The sequence below is a fragment of the Bos mutus genome, chromosome 2 (genome assembly GCF_027580195.1).
Source record: "Bos mutus isolate GX-2022 chromosome 2, NWIPB_WYAK_1.1, whole genome shotgun sequence".
NCBI lineage: Eukaryota > Metazoa > Chordata > Mammalia > Artiodactyla > Bovidae > Bos > Bos mutus.
The window spans coordinates 115,159,966-115,187,402 of NC_091618.1; the positions used below are offsets into that span (position 1 = coordinate 115,159,966).

General features: G+C 53.4%; 4 protein-coding genes across 4 annotated transcripts; all 4 read left to right on the forward strand.

Annotated features, from left to right (window-relative positions):
- Nucleotides 1-508: 508 nt before the first annotated feature.
- On the forward strand, nucleotides 509-2,316 carry HOXD13 (homeobox D13). The gene is given in 3 exon segments (XM_005910404.3): nucleotides 509-589; nucleotides 591-1,284; nucleotides 2,066-2,316. Coding segments are annotated over 3 exon segments (1,026 nt in total).
- A 5,081-nt stretch (nucleotides 2,317-7,397) lies between these two features.
- HOXD12 (homeobox D12) lies at nucleotides 7,398-8,358 on the forward strand. The gene is made up of 2 exons (XM_005910403.1): nucleotides 7,398-7,968; nucleotides 8,120-8,358. Exons 1-2 carry the CDS (start codon nucleotides 7,398-7,400, stop codon nucleotides 8,356-8,358), a joined length of 810 nt encoding a protein of 269 aa, XP_005910465.1.
- Nucleotides 8,359-14,791: 6,433 nt separating this feature from the next.
- Nucleotides 14,792-16,982, forward strand: HOXD11 (homeobox D11). Its single transcript, XM_070381102.1, has 2 exons — nucleotides 14,792-15,634; nucleotides 16,415-16,982. Exons 1-2 carry the CDS (start codon nucleotides 14,857-14,859, stop codon nucleotides 16,648-16,650), a joined length of 1,014 nt encoding a protein of 337 aa, XP_070237203.1. The 5' UTR covers nucleotides 14,792-14,856; the 3' UTR covers nucleotides 16,651-16,982.
- Nucleotides 16,983-24,350: 7,368 nt separating this feature from the next.
- Nucleotides 24,351-27,437, forward strand: HOXD10 (homeobox D10). Its single transcript, XM_005910401.3, has 2 exons — nucleotides 24,351-25,128; nucleotides 26,484-27,437. The coding sequence occupies exons 1-2, from the start codon at nucleotides 24,384-24,386 to the stop codon at nucleotides 26,759-26,761; spliced, it is 1,023 nt and encodes a 340-aa protein (XP_005910463.1). The 5' UTR covers nucleotides 24,351-24,383; the 3' UTR covers nucleotides 26,762-27,437.

Sequence of the window (27,437 nt, forward strand, 5' to 3'; positions counted from 1 at the left end):
AGGCGCAGGCCTCGGCGCCCGCCTCGGTCGCAGACAGGGCCCAGGATGGGCGGTCGCGCAATCAGCTCGTGGGGGTGGCTGCGCCGCAAACGCCTGAGTCCGGGGGCGGGCGGAAAGGGGCGGTGGGCTGCACAAGAGCTGGGGAGGGGTAGGGGCCTGAGTGGGTGGGTCCCGGGCCCCGGCCGGGAGCCAGGCTCTCCTGCGCCCCCCATTCCCACGTGGCCCCGCGCAGCCAATGGCACGGCCCCGAGCGGGAGCCCTCGGGGAGGGAGGCGGCCCCCCGACCGGCCCAGGCCCCCTCCCAACCTGAACTTCGTTTTTATAAACGTCCCGCGATGAGCTAACCTGTTGGAGGGCGGGCGGGCGGGAGGCGGGAGGCTCTCAGAGGGAGAGAGGGCGAGAGGAAGAGGGCGGGAGCGAGAGAACAGGAGAGAAAGGAGAGGGAGGAGGCGCGCAGCGCCATGGTGTCCTGCACGGGGCCGGGGCCGGGGCCGGGCCGGGCCGGGCCATGAGCCGTGCCGCGAGCTGGGACATGGACGGGCTGCGGGCGGACGGCGGGGCCGGCGGGGCGGCCCCGGCCTCCTCGTCCCTCCTCCTCCTCTGTGGCGGCAGCGGCGCCGGGCCAGTGTCGCGGCTTCCTCTCGGCGCCAGTGTTCGCCGGCACACACTCTGGGCGCGCTGCGGCCGCGGCGGCGGCAGCGGCCGCGGCCGCGGCGGCGGCCTCAGGCTTCGCATACCCGGGGACCTCTGAACGCGCGGGCTCCGCCTCGTCGTCGTCATCTTCGGCTGTGGTCGCGGCGCGCCCGGAGGCGCCCTCCGCCAAAGAGTGCCCGGCGCCCGGCGCAGCTTCTGCAGCGCCCCCGGGCGCCCCAGCCCTGGGTTACGGCTACCACTTCGGCAACGGCTACTATAGCTGCCGCATGTCGCACGGCGTGGGCTTACAGCAGAATGCTCTCAAGTCGTCGCCGCACGCCTCGCTGGGAGGCTTCCCGGTGGAGAAGTACATGGACGTGTCGGGCCTGGCAAGCAGCAGCGTACCAGCCAACGAGGTGCCCGCGCGAGCCAAGGAGGTGTCTTTCTATCAGGGCTACACGAGTCCCTACCAGCATGTGCCCGGCTACATCGACATGGTGTCTACCTTCGGCTCCGGGGAGCCTCGGCACGAGGCGTACATCTCCATGGAAGGCTACCAGTCTTGGACGCTGGCCAACGGGTGGAACAGCCAGGTGTACTGCGCCAAGGACCAGCCACAGGGCTCTCACTTTTGGAAGTCATCCTTTCCAGGTAGGGACGTTGGGAAAGGGAAAAGGGCAAGAGGGAGAAATGCAGGGAGGGAGGTAGAGGAAGAGAGAAAGAAGGAAAAAAAGGACTGGGAGTCTGCGCCCCTACTTGGGAATTGAGTGCCTGTCCTCCTCCCCCAACCGCGGTTAAACCCAGTGGAACAGTTTGTGCGAAATCTGTAAATTCATCCCTTGATTAAACTGACTCTCTTACAACCCTTTTCTTCCTGTGTGTGGGCATAGGCCTATTTTTCTCCTAAAGTTGAAGGTCTTTGCTGCCCTTTGCCCAGGCCTTGGCCCCTCCTCCCCAAAGAGGTGTCATGAAGTTGAGCCCCACTTTCCAAGGACATGAATGCCCCAGAATGCCACTAAAGCTTCCAAGAGCTCACAAGTTCCAAGGAACACAAGAAATCAAAGTCTGAACAAACAGCCTGGGCTTTTTCTTAAGTCTATGTATGTTCGTATGTTTGCAACCAGCATTTGCAGAAACTGTCCTTAGGAGAGCCCCCAACAACCACACCATAAAATCGCAGGCTTGTTAAGATGCCGGTGTAAGAAACCATGATGATCCATCAAATTGGCCTTCACTTTGAAGTGTAAATAATCTTTCTTTAATAATGTGTAAATAAAATGTCTGTATAAATAATAATAAAATGTAAACAGCCTGGCTTTCTTCATTCTCTATACCCTCTCCAAGTCTACACACACAGTCCCCAGCTGTGTGCTCCATATATCCCCATCTAATTTTTCCCGTGCTGTTTTTTTTGTTTTTTTTTAAATACCAGGGGATGTGGCTCTAAATCAGCCAGACATGTGTGTCTACCGTCGGGGGAGAAAGAAGAGGGTGCCCTACACCAAACTGCAGCTCAAAGAACTGGAGAACGAGTACGCCGTTAACAAGTTCATTAACAAGGACAAGCGGCGGCGAATCTCGGCTGCCACGAACCTATCTGAGAGACAAGTGACCATTTGGTTTCAGAACCGAAGAGTGAAAGACAAGAAAATCGTCTCCAAGCTCAAAGACACTGTCTCCTGATGTGGGCCAGATTGGCCACAGAGTTTAAATGCTTTCAGTTGCTTCAAAAGACTTTTGGAAAGACTTGAATATGTATTTAATTCCCCCAATCCCCTGCCAGTGATGGCAAATTTTGTGAATTGTTTTTCTCTTTTCCCCTTATCTGGCTCTAAAACCTTTTGCTGCCCAACCTTTGTACTTCTGTTTCTTTCTTATTATTGATTTTGCTCTTGTCTAGGTTTATTTTTTATGACTTTTTAATGTTCTGTTTCTCCCTCCAGGCCAGTATAAAGGACTTGAAGTATTTTTGAATAATCCCCCCAAATGAATTTCAGAAGTGCCATTCTGATTTTAGGGTTTTATTTTTTAAATCGCTCTTTATGCCTATTTCCAGCATTTACTATCTTCATAATCCATTAGGGCAGAAGGATTTGGATTTGCAGTCATTCATATCCTGTGATTGGGTAATTGAATCATTAGCTCTCAGCAGTCACCCTGGGGCAAATGGAAACAGCTCTGGGCAAGCAGTATTCTAGGGTCCTTGGGACAGTCTGAAAACAGGAGGCTGGAGGTACTGTGATGGCTTTTAAAGCAGCTGCCTTATTAAATAGGGTTTGTATCAATAGTGGAGTGAAGACAATCTTTCCAACATTGGGTCGTTTGCTGTTGTATGTGTACAATACGCCCTGTAGATTTGTGCTTTTATAATCTTTAATTTGGAAATAATGTGTCTTCATGGATGCTTTCATTTCTCTAGACAGAGATATTTAAATGTCTGCAATTCGCAGAGTGACCCATGGATGGTATAAGTGCATTCCCTCTCCTTGGCCTCCAATTTGTGGGGCTAGAATTGAGGCCATCTTCTAAGTTCCCTTAAAGAGGTTTGAATCGATGTGGCCATGGGTGGGAACTTTAATCCAGAACCCAGTGAAGAACTTGACTGAACAAATGTATTGGGCTCTTTTGGAGCTTAAAGCATCTAACAAATGTGGGAAATGTGGAGCTCTGAAGTCCAGGAAGAAAAAAATAAAAGATGTCTCTGAAAATGAAGATAAATAACTACTTTTAAAGTGCTGCATATTTATACAACTGAGATTATTTTTGTAGATGCAATGTCTGTGAGCTGAGACACATGGGCAGTGCTTCAGGCATTTAAAAATCACTTTTTACTCCTAGGGAGATGCAAATAAACAGAACTCTCTTGTTTATTCTGAGTCTTTATACATTAGTTTTCTTTTTCCAAGCTCTTGTTGCCTCTAGAAACTGTTCTTATTTATTATAAAATCTTGTTATCCCAAATGCCATGGTTCCCTGTAGATGAAGGAAATGCAACACCAGTTCTGGTCTCTAAAACCTCCAGGCTCTGCACTTCCATCATCCTTTTCCCCTCCTTTTCCGTGGCTTTAACATAAATAGTGATATCTTTAAATTAGGATATAATTTGTGGTGTCTAAAATTATATTTTTCTACCAGACCAGCTTTAAAAAAGTCCCCAATAAAATTCTACTTCTCTTTGAAAAGAAAATTATCAGTTTATTCAAATGGCTTTATTTTTTAAACCAATATAATATATATGTGCTGGGGTTGGCGATTTTCTTCCTAGAAAGGCTGTTATAAATATCTATTCTAGGAAGGTCTTGAAATTAGTCATATCCATATTTGGAAACTGAAAAAGAAACATTTCAGGCTTATCCCTTATCGCTTTCTCCCGGCAGTCTGCATACAGCAGTTGAAGGCTGAAACCATAATTATACACCCTAAACCTCTAGACGCAATTTTTAGGCACTAGGAACTTTATTTCTGAGGGCTTTTTGCCACTCAGGGAAATGGCCGCTAAGGAACTGGATGCCTCCTCGTTGTTAGCGCCCGGGCTCAATGATTTCAATGGCTGCTAACTTTTTGGTATGCGAGTTAAATATAGTTGTTTAAAACCTCACACAATATGTAAACTCTTCTAGTGGGAGAATTTCCCTATGGATCTGCCAGAGAAAACTCAGAGACCCAAAGTTTAGAGCTACTTTCGTTTTCTCCGCATCGGCTTGATTTTCACCCCCACCCCCCCACCCCCCCCCCCATATCTTGCAACCGACTGCGAGCAGGCAACTTCTTTTAATTGAGAGACAGGCAGACAGGAGCGGAGACAGACAGAAAAGGAAAAGTGACCACGATTCAATCTCTCAAGAAGAAATAACCCCTGAAAATGGGGCCACACCGTCCTGACGTTCCACTTCGGTTAGAGTCACTAACATATTTCTCTTTTTCTCACAAGATGTGTTTTTATTTAAAATGGGCCTGTTTCCCTTCTCCATCGTCGTTCCTCTCCCCTTCTTTTCTTTTTGTAAATTCCAGACTCCACAACCGCACCCCATCTCCCAGGTCCATTTCTCAGGTTTCCTGCCGTGGATGGTAGGGAGGGTTGCCTCGAGGTTTTCCTTTCATCTGTAGTTCGCTGGTCAATTTTCCCCGCCTAAGAGAAACAGGAGGATTGCTGAAGATGAAAACTGCGTTCAAACGCTCTCCACTGGAATTTGAATTGACGGCTAAATCAATAACAGATGAAGACTTTGTTATTTATATGCATTCCTTTTATATTCCGAATTGAGCGGAGCCGATCAACGGCCGGAGGGGTGATAGGGAGACCCACGAGGCAAACGGAGGAAGCTTCGGGGAGAGGCCTTTGCTGCGGGTGGAGACTGAAAGGCCACCGGCAGAGCGCCTCCAAAACCTGGCAGGTTTCGAGCGCCGCCGGTGGAGAATCGAGGCCCCCGCGTCTACGCGCGATCCAAGAGGCGAAGAAGACTTCGGAGCTGGGACTTACCGCCAAAGGGGCGGCCGCGACCCTTCCCAGTCTCTGGCAGCCATCCGGATCCCTGTGGCTCCGCCGTCCCGGCCAGCCTTGCCGCTACCATCTCCGGCGTTTCGAGATGCTTGGCCGCGCCTGGCCGCGGGCCGTGACGGCACAGGCTGGCGACCCCAGGCCGGCGGAGCCGTCCTTCACTGTTGATCTTGACCGTGCGGCGGCGCCTCCCTAGGCGTGGAGCTCGCTCGCCATCTCCTGGGCAGTAGGCGGCATTGGCAGAGCTCGCCTTGTAACTCCGCGACCATATCCTCCTTTCCCATTCTGCAGTTCACCAGCCAAGCCTCTGACACCCTCCCACTTCGCCGCCCTCCTTCACTCCCTCCCTCCCTGTCCCCAGCCTGCCAGCTCTAACATACAACTTTGTCTGCTGGACCTAGGAAATCATAAGCCCAGAAGATGAGATGGGGCAGCTGGGCATCATCTGAGCCAAGGAGAAAAGAGAGTCTAGTTGTTCGTCTTTTCTATTTCTCTCTTGATTCCTTTATACCTCTAGTCCCGTTGGGCAAACCGCAGCAAGCATCCGCCTAAGCGTCCGAAGTAGACACCCCTGGACCTGGAAATGGTACTGAGATAGGAAGACAAAAGACTGCAGGCACCCCTTGGAACTGGAACTTTCAGACTTAGGGAGGTTGTAGCTCCTCGAAAACAGGGCGAGTTTCCCTGAGAGCCTAGGCTCCCTAAGTCCCCAGGAACTGAGGTTGCAGCGCGTGCCTACACCCCCCACGAAAGGACAAGGGAATGGAATATTTCTCTGTTTCTGAGCTCCTAAGGAAACTCTGACGGAGCCCTGTGGAGCCCAGACTTGCCACCCCACCCCCATCCCCACCCCCTACCCCCGCCCCAGAGCGAGGGGAAGAGGCCGATTGCGTTCCCCAGAGCCGCCCAATTGGTCGCCATAACTCACACAATAAAGTCGCAGCGCGGTGGTCAGCCTTGCCCTCCGGCGGCGCCTGTGTGGTCTCCGTGCCGGAGCTGGCGGTCTAACCAATTCCAGCTTGGCTCGGGGACCGCGAGGCGGGCTGCAGGCTGGGGCGGAGGCGGGTCGCTGGGGGTCTTGGAACCGGAGGCAAGAAAGGAGGATCCTGAGCCCTATGGCCACACTGGACCGGAGGAACTGCGGCCGGGGGCTGCCGGATTGCTCCCAGCAAGGGAGCGCTGCCGCCCGCCTCCCTGTTCGCCAGACCTCCGAACCCGCCAGCGGCCCGCGCGCCCCTGGAGGCGCGGAGCAGAGGAACGCAGTTAGTCCGCGGCCTCGGTGTGCCTCGGTGTGCCCCGCTGTTCCCGGCCGGTGGCTCTGGTCTTCTGTTCTTCAACACCAGGTCAGGGGAGCTCGCTCTACTGCACGCCACGGAGTGAATGAACACCTTGGAACTCTGGTTTGCTGGGTGTAATCGCCAAGGTGAACTGCTGGCCACTAAAAGAATGTAGCCTTTGGCCACGATTGTCCAATCAAGCAGCCAGGGTCCCCAGGCCAGCACTCTACAGGGACCTGGATGCTGACTGTACTAGGAGCAGAAGGCTGGGCCATGGTGAAGCACACCAGGAGTGATGTGAAGCCTCCTTCCTGGGCGGCAAACTTGGGCAGAATTTGTGATGCATTTCTCTTCTATCAGCAAACTATGCCTGCAGCCTGGGACCTGGGGCTCAGGCAGCCCTGGGTTTTCACTGCCAGGTCACCTGTGCACAGTCCAGTACAGAGGGATGAGGTGGGGAGGGACGGGGTAGGACTAGCTTTGCTAAGGCCTACAGACCGAGGATGGCCTTACCAGACCAAGGGCTCTCTGGACAAGCCAGGAAGTGCATCCTACTGGAAAAGGCCTCAGCTGCAGGTGAAAGCTGGTAAAAGTAAGGCTGACCCAAGTAGCCAGCAGAAAACGGGAGTGCACAGTCAGTCAAGACCAAGAAGGGTCCCAAGGGACATTAAGGCAGAGGTACCCGATGCCCAATGCCCCCTAGCTCTTGAAATCGTCCAGGAAACTCAAAGAGGCTTCCATCTTCTCTCAGTATGACTTGGCTCGGCCTGGCAACCTCGTCCTTCGCCATCGAATATTGCGGGTGTTATCATAATACCCTGAATGGGGGCGGGGGCGAGGGAAATGGGTCGGGGGATGTAGGCGGTGCTGAAATGACCGGCTTTGAAGAACCTGCAGGCGAAGTTTCGTCCAATCGTCTGAGCCTGTCCCTCTTATTCCCGGTTGTAACTAAATACTGCTGCGAGCGCAGCCCAAGCCCTTTGTTGGAGATGTGTGAGCGCAGTCTCTACAGAGCGGGCTATGTGGGCTCGCTTCTGAATCTGCAGTCGCCCGACTCCTTCTACTTTTCCAACCTGCGGCCGAATGGCGGCCAGTTGGCCGCACTTCCCCCTATCTCGTACCCACGCGGCGCGCTGCCCTGGGCCACCACGCCCGCCTCCTGCGCCCCAGCGCAGCCTGCTGGTGCCACCGCCTTCGGCAGCTTTCCCCAGCCCTACCTGGCTGGCTCTGGGCCTCTCGGCCTGCAGCCCCTGGGCGCCAAAGACGGATCCGAAGAACAGGCCAAGTTTTATACTCCCGACGCGGCCGCGGGGCCGGAGGAGCGTGGCCGTGCGCGGCCGCCCTTCATCCCGGAGTCTAGTCTGGCCCCTGCGGCCGCTGCTCTCAAAGCGGCCAAATACGACTACACGGGTATGGGCCGCGTCGCGCCGGGCTCTTCAACCCTTCTCGAGGGGACACCCTGCTCCGCCGGTTTCAAGGACGACGCCAAAGGCCCGCTCAACTTGAACATGACAATGCAGGCGGGCGTCGCCTCCTGCCTGCGACCTTCGCTGCCCGACGGTAAAGGGTGGCCAGGCTCCCCGAGCAAAGCTCCCCGGGCCGGGGTGGGAGGTGGGGTGCTGGGGAGAGTGTGTAGAGGGAGGGAAGCCGCCAGGGGCGGGCAGGCAACTGGGAGCGGGCCGGGCTGACTTGGGTTGGGGCTGTGTTGCAGGCCTACCGTGGGGGGCGGCCCCGGGGAGGGCCCGAAAGAAGCGGAAACCCTACACAAAGCAGCAGATTGCGGAACTGGAGAATGAATTCCTTCTCAACGAATTCATCAACCGGCAGAAGCGCAAGGAATTGTCCAACAGGCTAAACCTCAGCGACCAGCAAGTCAAAATTTGGTTCCAGAACCGGCGTATGAAGAAGAAGCGCGTGGTGCTGCGCGAGCAGGCGCTGGCGTTGTACTAGAACCGTGTGTGTCCCCGGCCGAGCTGGGCCTGCCTTTTTTTCAAGGCCTGGCCGTGAAGGAAGATGGGGCTTTTTCTTCTGCTCCTTCTCCACTGGTTCCAGGTACCCTCCCTCTCAGACAGCAGCCCCAGAAGCCTGCAGGAGATTTGTTTGGAAACCTGGCCAGTTAAGCGTCCCTGCTTTCCCCCTTTCTCAGAGAAACCTGCAGAAGTCGCAGCCTCGGCCTTGAGGTTTCCAGAGTGGAAGTCTAGGGTCACCTGTCCTAACTCTTAGCTGGGGTACTATCCCTCAGATTCACTTTAGCGCCTTTGTACTAGCATTTCTGCTTCCACCTGATTCGTCTTCCTATCTCCTCCTCCCCAGCCCTTTCTGCATCCAGCAGACACCTTACTAGGGCTCAGAGTGAAACTGAATTTAGGAAGACCTCCCTAGCAGAGTAGAAAGGGCTGACGGCACAATTCTGTCTCTTTGCAGCCAAACTCCTTGTGGCAAAGCCAGGATCTTGACTCTGGAGGAAGGAAAGGGCACCATTCTCCCTTGGGAGGACAGTAGCCGCCTTAGACCTTCAGGAGGAAAAAGGAGTAAGGGGGCGTGGTGGCCAGACAAACTCCAGAGACACCTTGGAGTCCAGGCTGGGCTGGCCCCTCCAGCTGGGCTGAATGGATTGGGCACTTCCTTCCCTTGGATGGGATGAGGGAGGCTGGGGCTCCACAGCAAATGGCAATCTCCAGATGGACTGGTAAAATCCCCATTTCTCCCACAACCTCACACATACCTATGCTAGGGCCCTCCACTTTGTAACTGGACCCCCAGAGCTGAACTCTGGTGAGGCAAGCTCCTAGTTGGCTTTGAGGCTGAGTTGCACCAGGAGGAAGGGAAACATCCAGGGGGAGGTGGGAGTGAGCCAGGAAAGGGGGGGGGGTCTTACAGTCTGCCTGTCCATAAGGCTTTCCTGGAGAGGTGGGAAAAGGTGTCCACTCTGTCTTTCTTTCTTGAATTATGGTAATGAACCACTGCAGGGAGAGGTGAAGTCTCTCCCACCAGCCAGAAATCAGGAGGGTTAGAAAGGAGGCCCTTCAGATCCTCAGCCCCCTCTCTTCTCTCAACCAAGTAGAGAGAAGCAGAAGTTCTCTCTCCTCATTCTCTTCACCGCCCACCAGATTCACCAGGGGCCCCACTGCTGTACTCTTTCTGAGGTCATGTCTGACCTGCTCCAGCAGAGCCTGAGAGATTATGGGCCCTGGCAGGCTTGCTCTGTGGAGGGTGGGGTTGCTGAATGCCAGGTAGAGATGTCCTGGGTGTGTTGGGGTGTCCTGCCCTGATTTCAGTGACCCTAAGGGCCCCCCAAGCTCCTTCTATCATCTCTGCCCCTTCTCCACCTCCTTCAGAGAAATAGCTCCCTCTCTTCTAGTGAGATGCACCACAGCCAAAGAGTTGAAGATTTTTTCTCAAAAGTACAATGATGATTTATTCTCAGTGAAAGACCAAGAATTTTCAGTACAAGATCTGGAATGGACCTCATGGGGCACCCTGAGCCTCAGCCCAACTGACCTCAGTTGATGTTTAGATGAATTGCATTTTCTCTGCTATCTAATAATTTTTGTACCTGTTTTGTTTATTTTGTCAAAAACAATAGCTTGTATGTATCAGACATACAGAAATGTTTTCAGTGGAAATAAATATCCAAGTCCCAGTCAAGCTGTCACAGGACTGATGTCGGTTTTTCAAAATGTTTCAGATTCTTTTCTAATGTATTTCAGGTCACCAAATTCGTTTTTCTTTCCTGGTTGCTGTTTCACTATGGGTGTCGACTTGACTGTTCATTAAATGAGAAAATGGCTTCCAAGTTAGTCAGGAAATGGTGTATAAAAGCCTATGAACAAAACATATAAAATACCAAGGTAGGGGAACCATGAGCAGCTTTCAGCGTGTCCCACACACTAAGTGAACCCTCGGCTTGTTGCTGGCCGGAACTTCTGCATTCTGCCTAAATTCTCAAACTTTGAAGCTTGCTGTTATCAGGGGGCTGCCAAGATATGAGGTTCCTTTGACTTCAATACAAAACGTCTCTCCCTGCCATGTTTTTCCAGTCAGGCTTCTTGTGAATAGGCTACGTCCTGTGGAAATCCTCCGTACTGGTCCCTCTGCCAGGAGCCCAGCAGCCTCCCTTAGCAAATGTGGACCCGGCACCCTCTAGGTCTTCAGAGCTTCTAAACCAGGCCAGAAAACCTGGGGCCTGCTCAGGATTCTGAGCTCTTGCAGACCCCAGCTCCCTGCTAGCTCAGAGATGGAAACTAGAGAATTAGTAGCTTTTAGCAAGTGGAAGAATTAGAAAAACGTTAAGTCTCTAATTTTGAGCATTCAATGGTTCCAACTCCCCTTCTCTGAAGCAAATCTGATGAAATATATTTTAAACAGCTCCTTTTAAAAAAAGAAAAATGAAGCAAGAAGCTGCTGAGGGAGGCCCTATTATTTAGAAATGCTGGTAGGGCTCAGGGAGGCAATGGTATCAGAACTGAGTCTCTCTGAGTCCGGTAAGGTTTGCCCCCTTCAAAATAACCAAACAAAGGCAGAGGCCACACTCGGACCTCAGGTATGGCCGGCTGGGTAAAGGGCCAGGGAACCGGACTTAGACCAAGGCCCTAAGACAACACAGGGAGACCATTTCCTCTGCACTATACGCCATTATATCATTGTGTTCTTTCGCTTTAGCCTGGGATGTAGGATGGAAGGAGATATTCGTGAAGACCACTCCCCAAAGAGATTGAAATTGTCCTAAGTGTAAAATTTTGTCTCTTGATTGGAGCTGCAATAGTGTTTTTCAAATCCATCCCTTTTGCTGATCCACACGAATATAAAGGCGGTGGTGTCCTTTCTCCCTTTCTAACCAAAGTCCCAGCAGGGATTTGGAAACACGATGAAATCTGAAAAAAACAAATACCCCAGCAAAATGCTGAAATCTGAATGTTTAACATTCCCTCGCACAAAGACAAATGCGTCCTCCGAAATGCTGCAGTCCAGGAGGGCCTCTTGACCAAAGAAAAGGTTTTTAAACAAGGAAAAACGGCTCGGTCTGGCTTTCAACCGGCTGAGAGCTCAGAGGGCCGGCCAGGAGACGCTTTTAAGGCCTGGGGGCTCTCCCCAAGGGAGGCGGGATGGAGAGGCTTCCGGGAGGCGGGCGCGTGGAGGAGAAACCCAGAACCGTTGTAAATATTCATGTCTGTGGGGGTGGGGGGAGGGTGTGCCCCTTCACCCCGCCTCTTCCAGCTGCACCCACCCCCCCTTAGTGGGGGCGGGGGACACACCGGCTGTCCGACCGTCCTTGGACAAAGGTAATCTCCCCACATTTTTGTTCTTCGGTCACTTGACTTAGGGAGCCCATTCCGAAGACTTTTCAGGGAAGGGACAGGCTCTGGGTGTTTCCCTGCGTTTCTCCTCTTCTTTCGTTTCCTAAAAGAGCATAAATAATTAAAGTTTGGCAGGGAGGAAAAGCTTTCTTGCAGAACTGTAGTGGCAATAAATGAAATGACTCAGAATCTCTTCCCCAGTCAGTTTTTACGAGAGCTGCCAGACAGTGTCTGTTCACGTTCTCCAGATACCAGGGGCGCCCTGACAAAGTTAAGGTCAAGTTAGTGTCTTATCTTGGGTGGCTCAAAATTACCGCATCGCGTCCAGGCGCTGCGCGGAAAGCTACCACTCGCGGAGCTGCGGGCTGTGAAGACAGGGTCCGGTGCGCTCCCTGCGCTTCGAGTGGGGCCGCGCAGGCAAAGACGAGGCCACAGCCCCTGGATCTTCACGGTAGGTTCTCGAGCCGGACGCACGGGTCGGGAGGCTGCGGTTTTCCTTGGGTTTCAGGGTGAGGATGGAGGAGAAAGCCGGGGCCAAAGGGCGAAGCGGGCTGGGCCAAGAACGAACGCCTTGGCTTGGTTGTGGGGGGTGGGGGTTCGTGCTAATGTGCAGAGAAGGGCCGGCCGCCCCCTTCCCTGTGCACCCTTGCGCCGCTGCAGATGGCTCACCCTCCCCCGCCAAAGCGCGCCTCCAGCCCGAGCGCCGTCGCCATGTCGTTGAACTTGAATGGTTCGTCCTCCCCCATTTCCCTCTTTAACGGTCAGCAGACTCCACTTTGGGGGCAGCGGGCTGCCTGCGCCCCACCCGTGCAGAGAGAAGGTGCCAAAATCTTGCGCACTTGCAGACACATAAAGAGCCAGCCGGGGGGCACCCCGCGGCCCCTGCCCTGGGTCTTGAGCGGCCGCTGGGCTAATGTGCAGTGTCCGGGGAGCCATTTTAGGAGAGAGATCCTGGGGCGTCAACTCCGAGCTCGAAAGGGAGAGGTTTGGGCAAGAGATGGAGATAGGGAGGCACACAAGTGTGCCAGCGGTCTAGGCTGAGGAGAAGGGGGCGAGCTGGAATCTGGGCGAGGGTGCCAGTTATGTGGAGGGTGCATGCAAGGATGGGCAGTTCTGGGATGGGGGGTTTCTTGCTCTCCAGCCCCACCGACCTGTTTGCGCAGTGTTCGGAGGGAAGCTGATGTGGGAGGGGGCGGAGGAGAGAAAGTGGGAGGGAGAATGGGAGGGAAGAGATAAAAGAGGAAGGGGGGAACATTGGTCAGAAAAATAGATATGCGCTCTGATCACCCGCCTTTTCTCTGTCAGTCGGCATGGTGGGCAGAGCTCACGGCACGGGCACTGCGGCGACCGGGGCCAGGGAGGGAACCAGCCTCACAACCTGCACTGCCTCTCTCGGGCGCAGGGCTGAGGCCTGGGACCAATGCTGGGACTGATTGCCTGGCAGAGGAATCCTGGGGAGCGAAAGGCAACCTCCTGCCCTCAGTTCCGGGATTCGGATTTGGGGAGCTTTTTGCCAAGAGACTGGTTTCACCTTTGGAAAACGCTGGCTTTCCTGAGGCTGAGCCCAGGCCTCGCCTGGACCCACCCCACTCCCCCACCCCCCGGGCTAGAAAAGAGGGACGCAGCCGCCGCCAAGGAGAGTGAGGCCTTGGGGAGAGTGGATGGGGGGCCCTCAGGGTCGAGTGGAGAAGAGGGGCTTAAACCAGGAGGCAAGAGCGGCTGAGAGCCCGCCCCTCACTCCCAGAGCCAACGGACCTCCGGGGAGCCCACAGTGGCCCTGCGGGCCCTAGGGTGCTGCAGAAGCCTAGGGGAGACGCGGCACGGATGCGTAGGCCTTGGCGGGGCTCCGACACAGGGAAGGAGCTGGTTGTGAGGCTGGTTGGTCTTATCCAGGCCAGAAGGCAGAGAGGGTGAGACGGGCGGAGGCACCGGCGGTTTGTCTCTGCTTGCTTGCTTGCGGAAAAGCGGGAAGCCAGGCACCCTGAGAGGACTCCAGATCCTTTTGTTCAGCAGACCCCCAAGCTTCTGGAGGGCCACGGGGTATCTCCGCTGGCTGAACTCCCTCCTTGCTTTAGCACTGCAAGAGAAAAGGCGGAGAGGCGACAGGGAGAGAGATTGAGGCGGGGACACATAGCTGGGGCAAAGGAGGAGAGAGGGTCAGGGGACCGAGTGAGCCAGCGGCAAGGAGGGGAGTAAAGTAACAGGAAGGAAGAAGAAAAAAGGAAACGGGGAAGTGAGAGGAGAGAGGACGGAGAGACAAGTGAGAAGACTGAAGGGGGACAAGGAAGGAGAAAGAGAAGAGAAGGCGACAGGGCCGAGTGGGCACCGAGACCCTGAGCCGGGTGAGCTTCTGGTAGGCTTTTGGCTGAGTGTTTTGAGGCTGGCATTCGCGCTCCGGGTCGGCAGTAGAGAGAGCCAAGTTACTGCTCGGCGTGAGCGCCGGGCAGAGAAATATGTAAATCAGGGCTCCTGGCTCCCCGAGAGCGGCGCAATTACGCGCCTTGAACTAGAAGCAACAAGCTCCTGGCGGGCAAACTGAAGAGGGTGGCGGCGTCACGGGGGAGGGAGCGGCTGCAGGAAGGGGTGTAGGGGGTGGGACCCTCACACCCTCACACCTAGTCCCCTGTGCCTGGAGCCGGGGCTCCCCCTCCACGCTCCGCTTCTTTCCCTTCCCCCTTCCTCCCCCTTCCTCCCCCTCCCTCCTCCTCCTCCTTGCCGGCCTCAGTCCGCGTACTTAAAGCGGCGCGGGCAGGCGCGGGCGGGCGGCCCAGCCGGGCGGTGGCAGATGCACCCAGCAGTGGCAGCCGCCGGCGGCGCACAGGTGACCGGCCTGCTGCACAGCCTGGTCAGGGGGCTCCCGGAGAGAGCTGGCTGGAGAGGGAGGCCGATCTGCCCCCAGCGCGCGCGCGTCTCGGCGCCAGGAGCCGTCCCGGGGCGTGTTGGCGAGCACTGATATAGATATAAGGACATTTCTCTCCATGGCGTCACGTGACATAATTACCACCAGAATCAATCAAGATGAATTGCACGTCAGCGCCCGGTGGGGATTTTTGCTTAGTTGATCCTGGCCCAAGCCTCTTGTGCAATCGATGGCTCAGGTTGGCGGCGCGGGGAGCGGCCCAGGGCTCGCCGGCGCGCACGCCGCGGAGCCATGAACGACTTTGACGAGTGCGGCCCGAGCGCAGCCAGCATGTACCTGCCCGGCTGCGCCTACTATGTGGCCCCGTCGGACTTCGCCAGCAAGCCGTCGTTCCTGTCTCAACCGTCGTCCTGCCAGATGACTTTCCCCTACTCTTCCAACCTGGCGCCGCACGTCCAACCCGTGCGTGAAGTGGCCTTCCGCGACTACGGCCTGGAGCGCGCCAAGTGGCCATACCGCGGCGGCGGCGGCAGCGGCGGCGCAGGGGGAGGCGGCGGCGGGGGCGGCCCCGGCGGGGGCGGCAGTGGCGGCGCCGGGGGCTACGCTCCCTACTACGCGGCTGCTGCGGCGGCGGCGGCGGCGGCGGCTGCGGCCGAGGAGGCGGCCATGCAGCGCGAGCTGCTCCCGCCCGCGGGCCGCCGGCCGGACGTGCTCTTCAAGGCGCCCGAGCCGGTATGCGCCGCGCCCGGGCCGCCGCACGGCCCTGCGGGCGCCGCCTCCAACTTCTACAGCGCCGTGGGCCGCAACGGCATCCTGCCTCAGGGCTTCGACCAGTTCTACGAGGCTGCGCCCGGGCCCCCGTTCGCCGGGCCGCAGCCCCCTCCGCCGCCCGCGCCGCCGCAGCCCGAGGGCGCAGCCGACAAGAGCGACCCCAAGACGGCGGCCAGTGGCGGCGGGGGAAGTCCCTGCGCCAAGACGACCCCCGGCTCGGAGCCCAAGGGGGCGGCAGAAGGCGGCGACGGCGAGGTGCCCCCGGGGGAGGCGGGGGCTGAGAAGAGTGGAGGCACAGGTAGGCACCGGACGCGGGGTGGGCGGCTGGGCTTGGGGGCCGTGGGCGCGGGGGGGCGGAGGGGGCCTCCCTCTGCTTGCGCCGTTTTATGTGCTACTTTATAAGCGTTCGAAGGGGTTTATACATCCTATAAGATTTCCCTGGCCGTTGTAAAGCGTGTTTACGATAGGAAACCAATTTAGGTGGGCTTAAGGTAGACTTCGAGGGGGACATTAATCGCTGCAGAGAGCTTTCCCCCAGTTTTGTGCGTGTGTGTGTGGGGGTGTCCTAGAGACCGTGGAGGGAGGGAGGAAGGGAGGGGAGATTTCAAGCCAATTTGTGAGTGTGGACACTCGAGCCTCCTGCTTTTAAAGGAGTGGGGGGTTGGGGAGAGTTTGATCCTTGAACTGGACTTTATCCAAGCCTCTGGCTGACGCACGCTGCTGGCTGGAGTCGAGTAGATGCCCGGCACGCTCGTGTTTCTCTCCCTTCTGAGTCCAGCTCAGAGCCTGCCTCGCTCTCGCTCTCTGCTTCCCACCTCGATGCCAGGCTGTGTGTGTGTGTGTGTGTGTGTGTGTGTGTGTGTGTGTGTGTGTGTGTGTCGGGGCGTGAACATAGGTCCACGCCCGCACTCTCTCCTGTGCCCGCCCATATATCATCCCCCACGACGCAGGCAGAGCCTTTCAGCCCTAGCAGGGACGTCCCCAACCGGCCGAGGCCTGGCCCTTGCGCGGCCCGAGCGGACAGCCAGGGGTGGGCAGGCAGTGGCCTCTCTTACCCCTTGGTCTCTTTAACTTGCAGTGGCCCCCCAGCGGTCTCGGAAAAAGCGCTGTCCCTACACCAAGTACCAGATCCGCGAACTGGAACGCGAGTTTTTCTTTAACGTGTACATAAACAAAGAGAAAAGACTCCAACTCTCTCGGATGCTCAACCTTACTGACCGGCAAGTCAAAATCTGGTTCCAGAATCGCAGGATGAAAGAAAAGAAACTGAACAGAGACCGTCTGCAGTATTTCACTGGAAACCCCTTATTTTGAGAGCTCCAGGAGCACCCCTCTCCCCTGAGCCCCACGCACCCACTCTCCTCCCCACCAGCCTGCCCTGAGCAGGCCCAATGTCCTTGGGTTTAATGACGCCTCTTCTCTGTGGAACTCCACGATTCCTTCCCACGGTCAACTCGGGACCTCCCAGCGACCACTGCAGCCTGCGGACGAGGTCGGGGACTTGGCCGAACGGATCCTAATAAGGGGAAAATGGTAAATGCAAACGTCCCTTTACAATTTTACCGCCAATGTGCTGTTGTTGTTCCCTCTCTCTGAGCTCCCGTGGGGACGCTGTGGGATCTGTAGAGAGTTAGGCCGAGGGGCTGGAAGGCACTTGTTTTTGTTCTGAGTTTAAGGGACTGCATCTTTTCCCCTTGGTGAATGCAGATTATTTAAACTCTGGGAAATGTACCTTTGGTCTATCCTATCAAGGCACGAGTCACTGTCTTTTGTGTGAATAAATGGTTTCTAGTAAAATGGAGGTTATAGCTTCAATACACTGTATGAATTTTCCTCTTTGAAGAAGTTTAGAGTCTGATTAGGATATTTTTGTGGCCAGAACCTTCTCCCCCAAGCAACTGAAAATCAAGTGAAAAGCTTTATAATCCCGCTAAGATAAGACTTGTTCTCTCCCATCCCTTCTAAACTACACTGGCATTAAAAATCACTTTAGGGATGACTCGCTGAATTGAAGATGTGACCCAGCCATGCTGGTGCTGCCTTATCCAGGCAATGAGGCTGAGACAGCAGGAACCTAAGAAACAAGTCTCCTTGCCCACCTCACCCTATCCTATACCCAGGGTAGTAAACTTGGAATTCCTTAAAAAAAAAAAAAAATGGGTAGGAGATACAAATTCACTCTTAATAAGATGTCAAGGAGTCAGGGTCCCTTAAAAGAAGAAATAATAACTAGAACCTTTCATTGAAACAAAACTAGTTTTCTAAAGGGACGGTGGAGAGGGCCTGGGTCCTTGCTGGTGTCACAGGGACCTGGAGCAGAGAAGGTCTCCCTCACTGCCCCGCCTTGGAAATAGGGCCCAGGACTGGCAGACCACTTCTCACAGCAAATACCGCTTCAAGTTAAAGAATGTGGTGGAGGCTACACCGCACTTTATGTTGCAGGGCCAGGCCAGGCTGTTTACAAAACCTTGAACTGTCTAGACAACACCATAAAAGCCAAAGTTCTAAATAGCTTAATTGGGTTATATTATACACCTTCTGGTGGGCCCAAAAGAGATTTCCGCAATGTGCAATAAACTGGAAGAGTGAGAAAAGCTTCTCTTTCTCTGAAAAGAGTAAAGTGAATCTTATGACTCTTAACCTCTCATAAGTCCAAAGTCAAAAAATAAATCCATGAGCTATACAGCACCCCATGCATCTTCCAAGGAGGCATGCATTTCCAAATGCAGAATTTTTTTTTAATTATCAAAGCTTTTGGAAGGAAGGAAAAACATAAGTGCATAAGTGTATGCCTTTGAACTTCCAAAATGTCAAGGTCATCACCTTTAACCTTTCTGAATAATTAGGCGCCTTAAGGTTCTTCTGTGATATTCAACTGCCACCCACTCTCACACACACATGCTCACACACATCCAGAGCCCCACACACATTTATGACCACACAGAATCATATCGAGGGCTCACCATAAATCTAAGCAAATTCCTAATTTCAGGATCAATAACCTTAATTTCCCTTCAAACATTTGTGTAATTCAGTACCAATTGACTTCTTTTAAAAATACTGGTTATATTAAAATGTCTACCAGCATGCTTTTACTACAACTAGGAAGTGCTGGTTTGTTTGTTTTTGCTGGGAGGGAGTCATAGATAGCAGTCCATTAGCTCTAATGAAGAAACGCGATTTTGAAAGTAGGCATTTGAAAAGGACAGTTCTATTACAGACTTACTTCGTTATATTTGGGGAAAAAAAAAAGAAGTCACCCTGTCAAATAAGTTACTGTACTTTCTATGATATGGAACAAAAGAAATATATTGTTTCCAAAAGCGTCCCTCAACGTTTGGTTAAGGATGCGATAGAAACAAAGCCTACAATTGAATAATTTCGTTCAGAAGGGGACTCCTTTGTTTGGAATCCTGGGCATCCGTTACAGTGTCAGTGCCGTAGTAATGCGATCATTCCGGGAGGCTAAAACTGGTTTATTTTCTTCTCTCTCCATCTCTCTCTCTCTTGCTCGCTGGCTTGTTCTTTTTAAAATGCTGCGTCTAAATGCAGCAGCTTGTATGTCCACCACCTTAGTCAAACCGAACCTAGAGATACCATTTCGCGTTTGCATGGCCTTGGAGAGCCACACGGGGGCGTGCTCACGTTCCAGAAGCCTCATTTGTCGGAGAGGCCGCGGTACCGTATCTTTCGGATACTGGATTCTAATATGCAATCTTAACCGGCTAGAAGCCGCTAAGGTGTTTGCTTGCTGATTGTTTGTTCTCAGTAGCCGTGAGGTTGGGAAGTTGTATAAAGACAGAGGAATGCGAGCAGATTCCTGAAATAAGAGATCACCTAATCGTTGTCTTATAGATAAAGCTGTTGTAAAGAATACTTCGGTATAACCTGGTGGTGTCGAAGAGAGGTTTTTAAAAGACAAATATGTGCATTTCAAAAAATAAGCCATGCCACTTTAAGTTATTTAAATTGCGGAAATCAATTTTCTTGGTTTGCGTGTGGAGAGCGATAGGAAGGTAGGACCACCCCTGCCTAAAACCGCGTCCGCCTTGCACGCTCTCCGACCGCCTGGGGTGATTAAAAGGCTTTTGTTTAAGACAGATCAGGGCGCCGGCAACTTAACTGAGTGTGGTCTCAGAAAAATGAGACGCGTCGAGACCTAGCGGGTCGTTCTGCACCAGGGACCCCCACCCCCACCTCCAGTAGTGCCTGACGCTCGGGGCTACCGGTAATGACCGGGAGGCGCAGGCAGGACTGAGTTGGGGCTCCCGGCCATACTGAGCTAGTGTGGCTGCGGGGAGCGGTAGACAGTCCCGGGGAATGTTTATACTTCAAGGTGTCTTGGAATGGTGTATGCATTTGAAGCAAACGGGGCTTTGCGTTTGACAGAACCCTGGCCACCCTTCCAAGCTGTCTGCTGGCTTTGAGCGTGGAGTTTGATTTTGGCACAAGCTCCTGAAAGCAGTTTTCTTTCCGTATGCCCTCCTCAACCCCATTCCCACCCCGAAAGCCCCTAACATTGCGGAGGGCCTGTGCCACCATCCAAGGACCGAAAGAGAAGTTCCAAAATGAAAGGTGCCAGTCCCTTCTTTCCTAAAGTTCACTGTAAAGCACACGCAACCCCGGAATTAGTGAGGACCTCCTCAACTTCGATGTCTTTGCCCCCTCCCTCCAGGCCCCAGACTAAAGATTCTGGGTCCACCCCTGGAAGTTGGCATCGGCTTCAGTGGAGGCTGGGGGCCATGAGTCTCCCCACCCCATGGGAGGCGCCAGCCAGAGGCATTGATGTTCCCCGCGGGCACCCTGGCTCCTGCCTGTCTGACTGTGGGTCCAGCTTAGCTATTGTGAATCGACATTTCCCGGGGCCTAACCTGGGCCTCAGTCCAAGTGGGGTGAGAGTCCTCCTCCCCAAATGTCGTTGTGTTCCTCTTTAGCCAGCCCCAGCGGGGGCGCTTGTGGCCTTGGAGGGCCCCTTGGCCTTGGCTGGCAGCCTCTCCTAGACCACGAGTGCTCAGCAATCTGTGGTCCCTTTCCTCTCGGCAGCGCCCAAGTTGAGTCTAAAAAAGACCAGGGAATTGGGGAATTGGACCAGGACTTCTCCGGGCTGCAGACCTGACCTTTCTGGGATCATTCAGGGCATGTGGGGCTCATGGAGCATGGCCCCAGCATCTTGAGTCACTGAGGTCTCAGAGCTTGAAGTGAAGGGAGATTGGAAGAAGTAGGAGTCTTTTGTGTCTGCAAAGGGAAGAGGTTCCTAGGCTGCTGGTCCTTTTGCAATGTCTCCCTAGACCCGTCTTTGCATTGGTGGCGGCTTCTCTGGCCTCCCCAGTTGCCCTTTTGAGTTCTTTTCACATCGGCTGGGAGGTGCATGGTGCAACCCAGAAGGGTGCTTGGAGGAAGCAGCTTTTAAAATTTGTGCCCATCCATTCTGCCCCCCAAAAGTGGCACATCTCTGAGAGGTCACTCAGGGCCCAAAATCAGTGGATCCCCAGGTCCGCCCAGGCCCAGGGCCGCTGCCCTTCTTCCCTGTGACAGGAAGCACAGATGCAAGTCACTTCTTGATTACAAATGCTAATTTCTTGCTGAAGCGACCCTTTTAATTTTTCTCTGGAAAGAACTGTGCCAGGGAGAAGGATGTCTTGATACAATTGTGGATATTCATCTCCTTTATGGTACAATATTGATTTATTATTAATGGTAACTGCTCCAACTGATCTAAAGATGATCGAAAACAGCAGCTATGTAGCTACCTTAAATACTTGTAAGCAAAATAAAGCCTGGCCTTGAAAACCCAGCCTTTTCATTCCATTTGCTTTATCTTAGCCTTAGGGTCTTAGACAAAGTTTCTATCCTCCCAGGCTCAGATCATTCTCTTCCTTGTATTGTTTCTATTTTGCTTGATTTTTATAATAAAATTCCTCCAAAATATTGGCAATTTCTGGCCTCAAGGAGCTGGTCTGAAGATAAAAATTTGAAAAAGAATAAATAGAATTTTGTGATAATAGATTCAAAATTATATCTGATACACATATTCCACCCCCTCCGGTGAGTGAAGATGACCTATTTAAAACCAAATCCAGTGTGGGAGTGACTGAGCCTGAAGGCGAAGGGAGCTGAAACAGAAAGGCTCCCCAAATTCAGGAGGCAGAGGTCCTGGTTAACGGCAGATATATCCCTTCGGTGAGGAATTGCTGGTTTTTAGCTTGGATGTTTTCTTCATGTATAAATAAAGATTATGAAAGGACATTTGATGGGCATAAAATTTGTGATGAGATTGAACACTCTTGCCTCTCTTGTGGGATAGGGAGAACTGGACAGCGGAGTTCCGGGCAGCTCCCTTGGTCGACAGGCAAGGGAGGACAGTACTGGAGCGCCAGGCTGGCGTCAGGGCGCCTGCCGAGAGCGTGTGCAGCGGGCACTTTGTCCAGCCCTGGGCACGCTTAGCTGTGGCTGAGATCATGATCTCCGCCTTGAGAGAAGGCAATTTTCGGGGTGCTAGTCCGTGGCTGTTAGCTTTGAACAGGACCTTAGCAGACTTGAGTCAAAAGTTGGGTTTTTTCCCCTGCCTTCCTCACTTCCCCACCCCCAAGCCTAAAAACAGCCACCCCTGCCGAAGGTAATGTTTAAACCTCCGCTTCCTTAGCCGGCATCCCGCAGCCGGAGCAGTTAGAGGCGCCAGGCTTTTAACCTGACAATGATGTTGTATTTGAACAGCTGCGTAAAGGTTTAAAAGGTCTGTCTCATTGCCACCGAGGAGTTTTTTTAAAAGGGGTTATTGTTTGGGCGAGGGCACTGTGAGGGGACAGCCGAAGCAGTCCCAAGGCCGAAAATAATGTCCAACGACTTTTTCCACCAGGCCAGGGGAGATTCCTTTTGGGGAGGGCTGGACAAAGGGTTTGCTGGAAAAGGTTTTTGTGAAGGAGTGAGCGGGCTACTACATCCACCAGTAGGCTGAGCATCGGGCTCCCCCCCAAAAAAAAAGCAAGGCAGAAACCCAGTTTGCCCACAAGTTCAGTCTCTGGGCCTGAAATCCAAGGCCAGCCCCCGTGACAGGAGTGTGGGGAGAAGAAAACACGGATGCCTCCCCAGACAGAGAACTGGTTTACGATCAGAGTTTCCGGGGCCCATCTCCTCTCTCAGATGCAGGAAAGGGGATCCAGGAAGCCTGAGAACGGCTCCAGTGCCCTGGCCGGGCCCCTCACCCAAGGCAAACCTTTGGAAATCAAGTTTAAAGCTCCCTGCTGCTGCCCTGAGGCCGCGGCTTCCGAAGGACTGCTCACCGCCTGCAACAGAGAACGAGGGAGGAAGTTGTTGAAGAAGTTTCTCATAAAACTGAGTTTCCATGGTGGTGATGGTGGTTGTTCTTTTAATGAGGTCGACCACAACCCCAGACCAAATCCTTTTTATAGAACTTTCCCTCACCAAAGGAAACAGAAGACTAAGGTTCTCTCACCTCCTTTTTTCCCTCCCTTCCCTTATCCAAACAAAACCTTCTCAAATAATTTTAGGAATTGCCCAAAACTGTAAAACTCAACTTCTGACAAAAGTATAGCTTTTAATATTTGACAATTTGTGTTAAAACAAAAATTGACCTTCTTGGTTAGTAGCAAGGGGGAAAAATCAATAGTATAATTTTCAATAATTCATAAAGCGAACGCCATTATGCTAAATCTTAACTATTAATCTTATCCTTTACAAAGTCTCGATTGATTTGTTAATAAAATATCTTCCCGTGTGTGGCAACAGCGGGTATAACTCTTTAAAAACCTTCAGAAGCAAGAAAATTACCAAGTAGCCCAAGAATGTAGATGAGAATTTTATTGATCGCCCTGATTCTTCTTAATATGTATTAATAAATTCCACAACCTTTTGTACCTTGCACTTGTCAAAAACCAATGCTTTTACAAAATCCATAAAAGGAAAACATATTTTTCTTTGCAGAAGAACCATATGACACCTTTGCATCACTCTCTCCTGCTTGGCCCAGTCAATTTTCTAAAACTTCTGGAGTCAGAGGGTGAGAGTTTCCCCTTCCTAGAAAACATTCTTTTCTCTCTTCTTCCTTCCTTCCTCTTTGCCCTCTATTTTCAGGGCGTGTGGGGAGGGAAACCTCGGTTTAGTTGGTTTAGTTCTTCCGCTAAGAACCCGGGGGTGGGGGGACGCTTTCGCGGATGCCGCGCTGCTGGCGAGGGACTGTCTCCAGGCTGAAAGCTCCCAGCGGCCCGGCCCGCAGAGGTCGGGGTGTGGTTCCCTGAAGAGCCGAAGGCTCGAGTAGCCCACCGGGGCGCAGAGGCGCCGGGAGCTGGGGCGGGCTGGCGGGCCGAGGCAGAGGACAGTGCCGGGGCCGGGCCGGTCCTCGGGGCTCCGCGGTGCTGGTCAGCTGCGTGGCCTCTCGGCCCTCGCGGCCCTTCTCGACTCCACTCCCCAGGATATCTTGGACGCGTCTAAGGCGCCAGAGCTCTTTCCTGTGGACTCCTGGGGTGGGATGTCTCAGAGTCTGGGGAGTCCAACTCACCTTTCCCAGGCTGTCCGAGACAAAATGAACCAGGCTGGGCCCCCACCCACCGCCCTGGCCCCGGCCCTCTCGGGCGCCTTCTGCCTGGGTGTGTGCGGGGAATGCTTCTGTGTGCTGGCGCCACGGCGCCCGGGCTGCCCTCCCCGCGTGTGTCCTCCCGGAGACCCCTCGGGCCGAGCCTTTCCTTCCGCCTGCGGGCCCAGAGGCTGGAGTGGGGGACGCGAGTGGGGCGGGCGGGCAGAGCGAGCCCCGGGAGGCCGGCGGGCGGCGGAGAGCGCTGCGCCGGTTGTCTCCAGCGCGCACTATCGCGGGCGCGTAGTAGATGTCGCTGTTGTCCGCGCTTACGCGGCCGGCTGGCCGGGCTCTGGAGCACGTGACCTGCGAGGAGGCTGCGGCTCAAGGCCATTTTCAAATCTCATTGGCTTGGTTGTCATGTGGTCGGCAGAGGCATCCACAATTACACGGGGAATGTTTTCCTAGAGATGTCAGCCTACAAAGGACACAATCTCTCTTCTTCAAATTCCTCCCCAAAATGTCCTTTCCCAACAGCTCTCCTGCTGCTAATACTTTTTTAGTAGATTCCTTGATCAGTGCCTGCAGGAGTGACAGTTTTTATTCGAGCAGCGCCAGCATGTACATGCCACCACCTAGCGCAGACATGGGGACCTATGGAATGCAAACCTGTGGACTGCTCCCGTCTCTGGCCAAAAGAGAAGTGAACCACCAAAATATGGGTATGAATGTGCATCCTTATATACCTCAAGTAGACAGTTGGACAGACCCGAACAGATCTTGTCGAATAGAGCAACCTGTTACACAGCAAGTCCCCACTTGCTCCTTCACCACCAACATTAAGGAAGAATCCAATTGCTGCATGTATTCTGATAAGCGCAACAAACTCATTTCTGCTGAGGTCCCATCGTACCAGAGGCTGGTCCCTGAGTCCTGTCCCGTTGAGAACCCCGAGGTTCCTGTCCCTGGATATTTTAGACTGAGTCAGACCTACGCCACCGGGAAAACCCAAGAGTACAATAACAGCCCCGAAGGCAGCTCCACAGTCATGCTCCAGCTCAACCCTCGCGGCGCGGCCAAGCCGCAGCTCTCGGCCGCCCAGCTGCAGATGGAAAAGAAGATGAACGAGCCAGCGAGTGGCCAGGAGCCCACCAAAGTCTCCCAGGTGGAGAGCCCCGAAGCCAAGGGCGGCCTTCCGGAAGAGAGGAGCTGCCTGGCAGAGGTCTCCGTGTCCAGTCCCGAAGTACAGGAGAAGGAAAGCAAAGGTCGGTATGAGCAGAGTTGTCACCCCAGCGGGGCGCGCAGCCCTGGAACCGGCAGAGAGAGGGAACACCCGGGTGCCCAGTGCTGAACCGGCAGCCTGGGGCCCCGACTGGCAGGTGCCTCTCCTCCCGTCTTTTAGAAGGGCAGTCTTAATCCCGAGATGGTTTCCTCTTCTGCCGCGCTGCCCTGACCCTCCTGGCTAGTCCTGGCCCCGTGCTGATGGCGCCTGGACAGAGGAAGGGCTTGCCGGGTTTATTTTTCCTGAGCTAGACCTGAAATGCAACAAAAGAGCGCAAATGAGACCTGAGGCTGGTAAACGCAGCCCCAGAACCTCCTTTCTCCCGCTCAGATTTGCAGTCCCAGCCGTGCCTTTCACTCAGTGATGATTTTAAAGTGGTCCAAGGTACCGTGTTCGTGTTCAAGTGTATGCACCCCGCATCCTGCGAGCTTGGGGACAGCAAGGGGAACGAGATGGCTGGACCAGTTGGTGCTTGGGCTGGAGAACAGGGCTCCCTGCCTCTGCGGGGCTAGGTAACCTTGGCTTTGTCTGGGGAAAGTGCGGAAAGCTTTGCAGTCCTTTTGCAAAGGGGGCAAAGGCATAAGGGAGGGAGAATGGAATGTGCAAGGCCCACCCGGCAGGGCCAGCCTTAGGGCTGGATAGGGCAAAGAGCCAGGGGCTCTGGCTTTTCTGCCCCCAATCCTCTGCCCCAGTGCTCAGAGTTGGGCCACAGCAAGGAGCTACATTTCTCATTTCTGGGAGAATGCTTTTGTGTGGGGGCAAGAAAGCACAAGAATTCAGGAAATTCTGGGGCATAAAACTATGCCCAGGCAGGGCGGAGAAGGTGTACTTGGTTCCTCTGGTATCTTTTGAAAGAGAATTGGTATCTCTAAGCCTGGCTGTGGGGCTCCCCGCCTGCCTGGGAGAAGTGGGGAAGAAGTGGCAGGTTTGGGGATCCGAGGCAGCAGTGGGATTCGTAGGCTTGTCAGACTGTGGTTTGCTTCTTCCACTCTAGCCCTGTTGTGAGATGATCATTTAGAATGTTGCTGGTGAGATCCTGAAAGTTTACTATTGTACTAATATTTTGTGCAGGTCAGAAAGTAGAGAGAGAGAGAGAGAGAACGCTGACACAGACGGCAAGAATACCCACCCATTTGTGTCATTTTGGGTACTTTAACTAACCTGGCATCATTTACAAATATCTTTCAGGGCCCACCTCATGTGAGTAATGTTTAATGCAAGCATTTCCCAAAGCGGCCTGGCTGCCAGCGGGGTCATGGCCAAGGGTAAATTTGAACAGATTGAGAGAAAAAAAAAAATTCTTGATTTTTTTTCTTCTTCTCCCTTTAATTTTGTTAGAGGAAATCAAGTCTGATACTCCAACCAGCAATTGGCTCACTGCAAAGAGTGGCAGAAAGAAGAGGTGCCCTTACACTAAGCACCAAACGCTGGAATTAGAAAAAGAGTTCTTGTTCAATATGTACCTCACCCGCGAGCGCCGCCTAGAGATCAGTAAGAGCGTTAACCTCACCGACAGGCAGGTCAAGATTTGGTTTCAAAACCGCCGAATGAAACTCAAGAAGATGAGCCGAGAGAACCGGATCCGAGAACTGACCGCCAACCTCACCTTCTCTTAGGTCCGAGGCCCGTCAGAGGCTAGGATCGGAGAGGGGCGTCGAGTTCCAGGGCCGAGTGCTGGAGGACTGGGAAGGCGGAAACAAAACCTTCAATGCTCTTTGTTTTTTGAATTTTTTTTTTTTTTCCTGCTAGAATGTGACTTTGGGGTCATTCTGTTCGTGCTGCAAGTGATCTGTAATCCCTATGAGTATATATATATATATATATATAAAAAAACTAGCACGTGTAATTTATTATTTTTTTCATCGTAATGCAGGGTAACTATTACTGCGCATTTTCATTTGGCTCTTAACTTATTGGAACTGTAGAGCATCCATCAATCCACTCGTCCGTCCAGCAATGTGACTTTTTCATGTTTTTCCTAACACAAAAGGTCTCTGTGTGTGGTTAGTCCATGAGCTCATGGCGTTTTGAATACATCCAGTACTTAAAAGTACTTAAATTACATATATATTTAAAAAGATTAAAACCCACAAGCTTTGGGGGGAGGGGGACTAAAAAAGCACATTACAATGTATCTTTTTGCAAATGAGTTTAGCAGTTGTCCTTGGTGAGATGGAATATTGACTGACTTTGCCTTGTAGCCTTTCCCTTGTGGTGCATCTGTGGTTTGGTAGAAGTACAACAGCAACCTGTCCTTTCTGTGCATGTTCTGGTCGCATGTATAATGCAATA

Excerpts from the sequence above, each read along its gene's own strand:
- HOXD10 (XM_005910401.3), top strand. The coding sequence starts at position 24,384 with ATGTCCTTTCCCAACAGCTCTCCTGCTGCTAATACTTTTTTAGTAGAT. Across the intron at positions 25,129-26,483 it reads ACAGGAGAAGGAAAGCAAAG|AGGAAATCAAGTCTGATACT; the intron begins GTCGGTATGAGC and ends TAATTTTGTTAG.
- HOXD11 (XM_070381102.1), top strand. The coding sequence starts at position 14,857 with ATGAACGACTTTGACGAGTGCGGCCCGAGCGCAGCCAGCATGTACCTG. Across the intron at positions 15,635-16,414 it reads TGAGAAGAGTGGAGGCACAG|TGGCCCCCCAGCGGTCTCGG; the intron begins GTAGGCACCGGA and ends TTTAACTTGCAG.
- HOXD12 (XM_005910403.1), top strand. The coding sequence starts at position 7,398 with ATGTGTGAGCGCAGTCTCTACAGAGCGGGCTATGTGGGCTCGCTTCTG. Across the intron at positions 7,969-8,119 it reads GCGACCTTCGCTGCCCGACG|GCCTACCGTGGGGGGCGGCC; the intron begins GTAAAGGGTGGC and ends GCTGTGTTGCAG.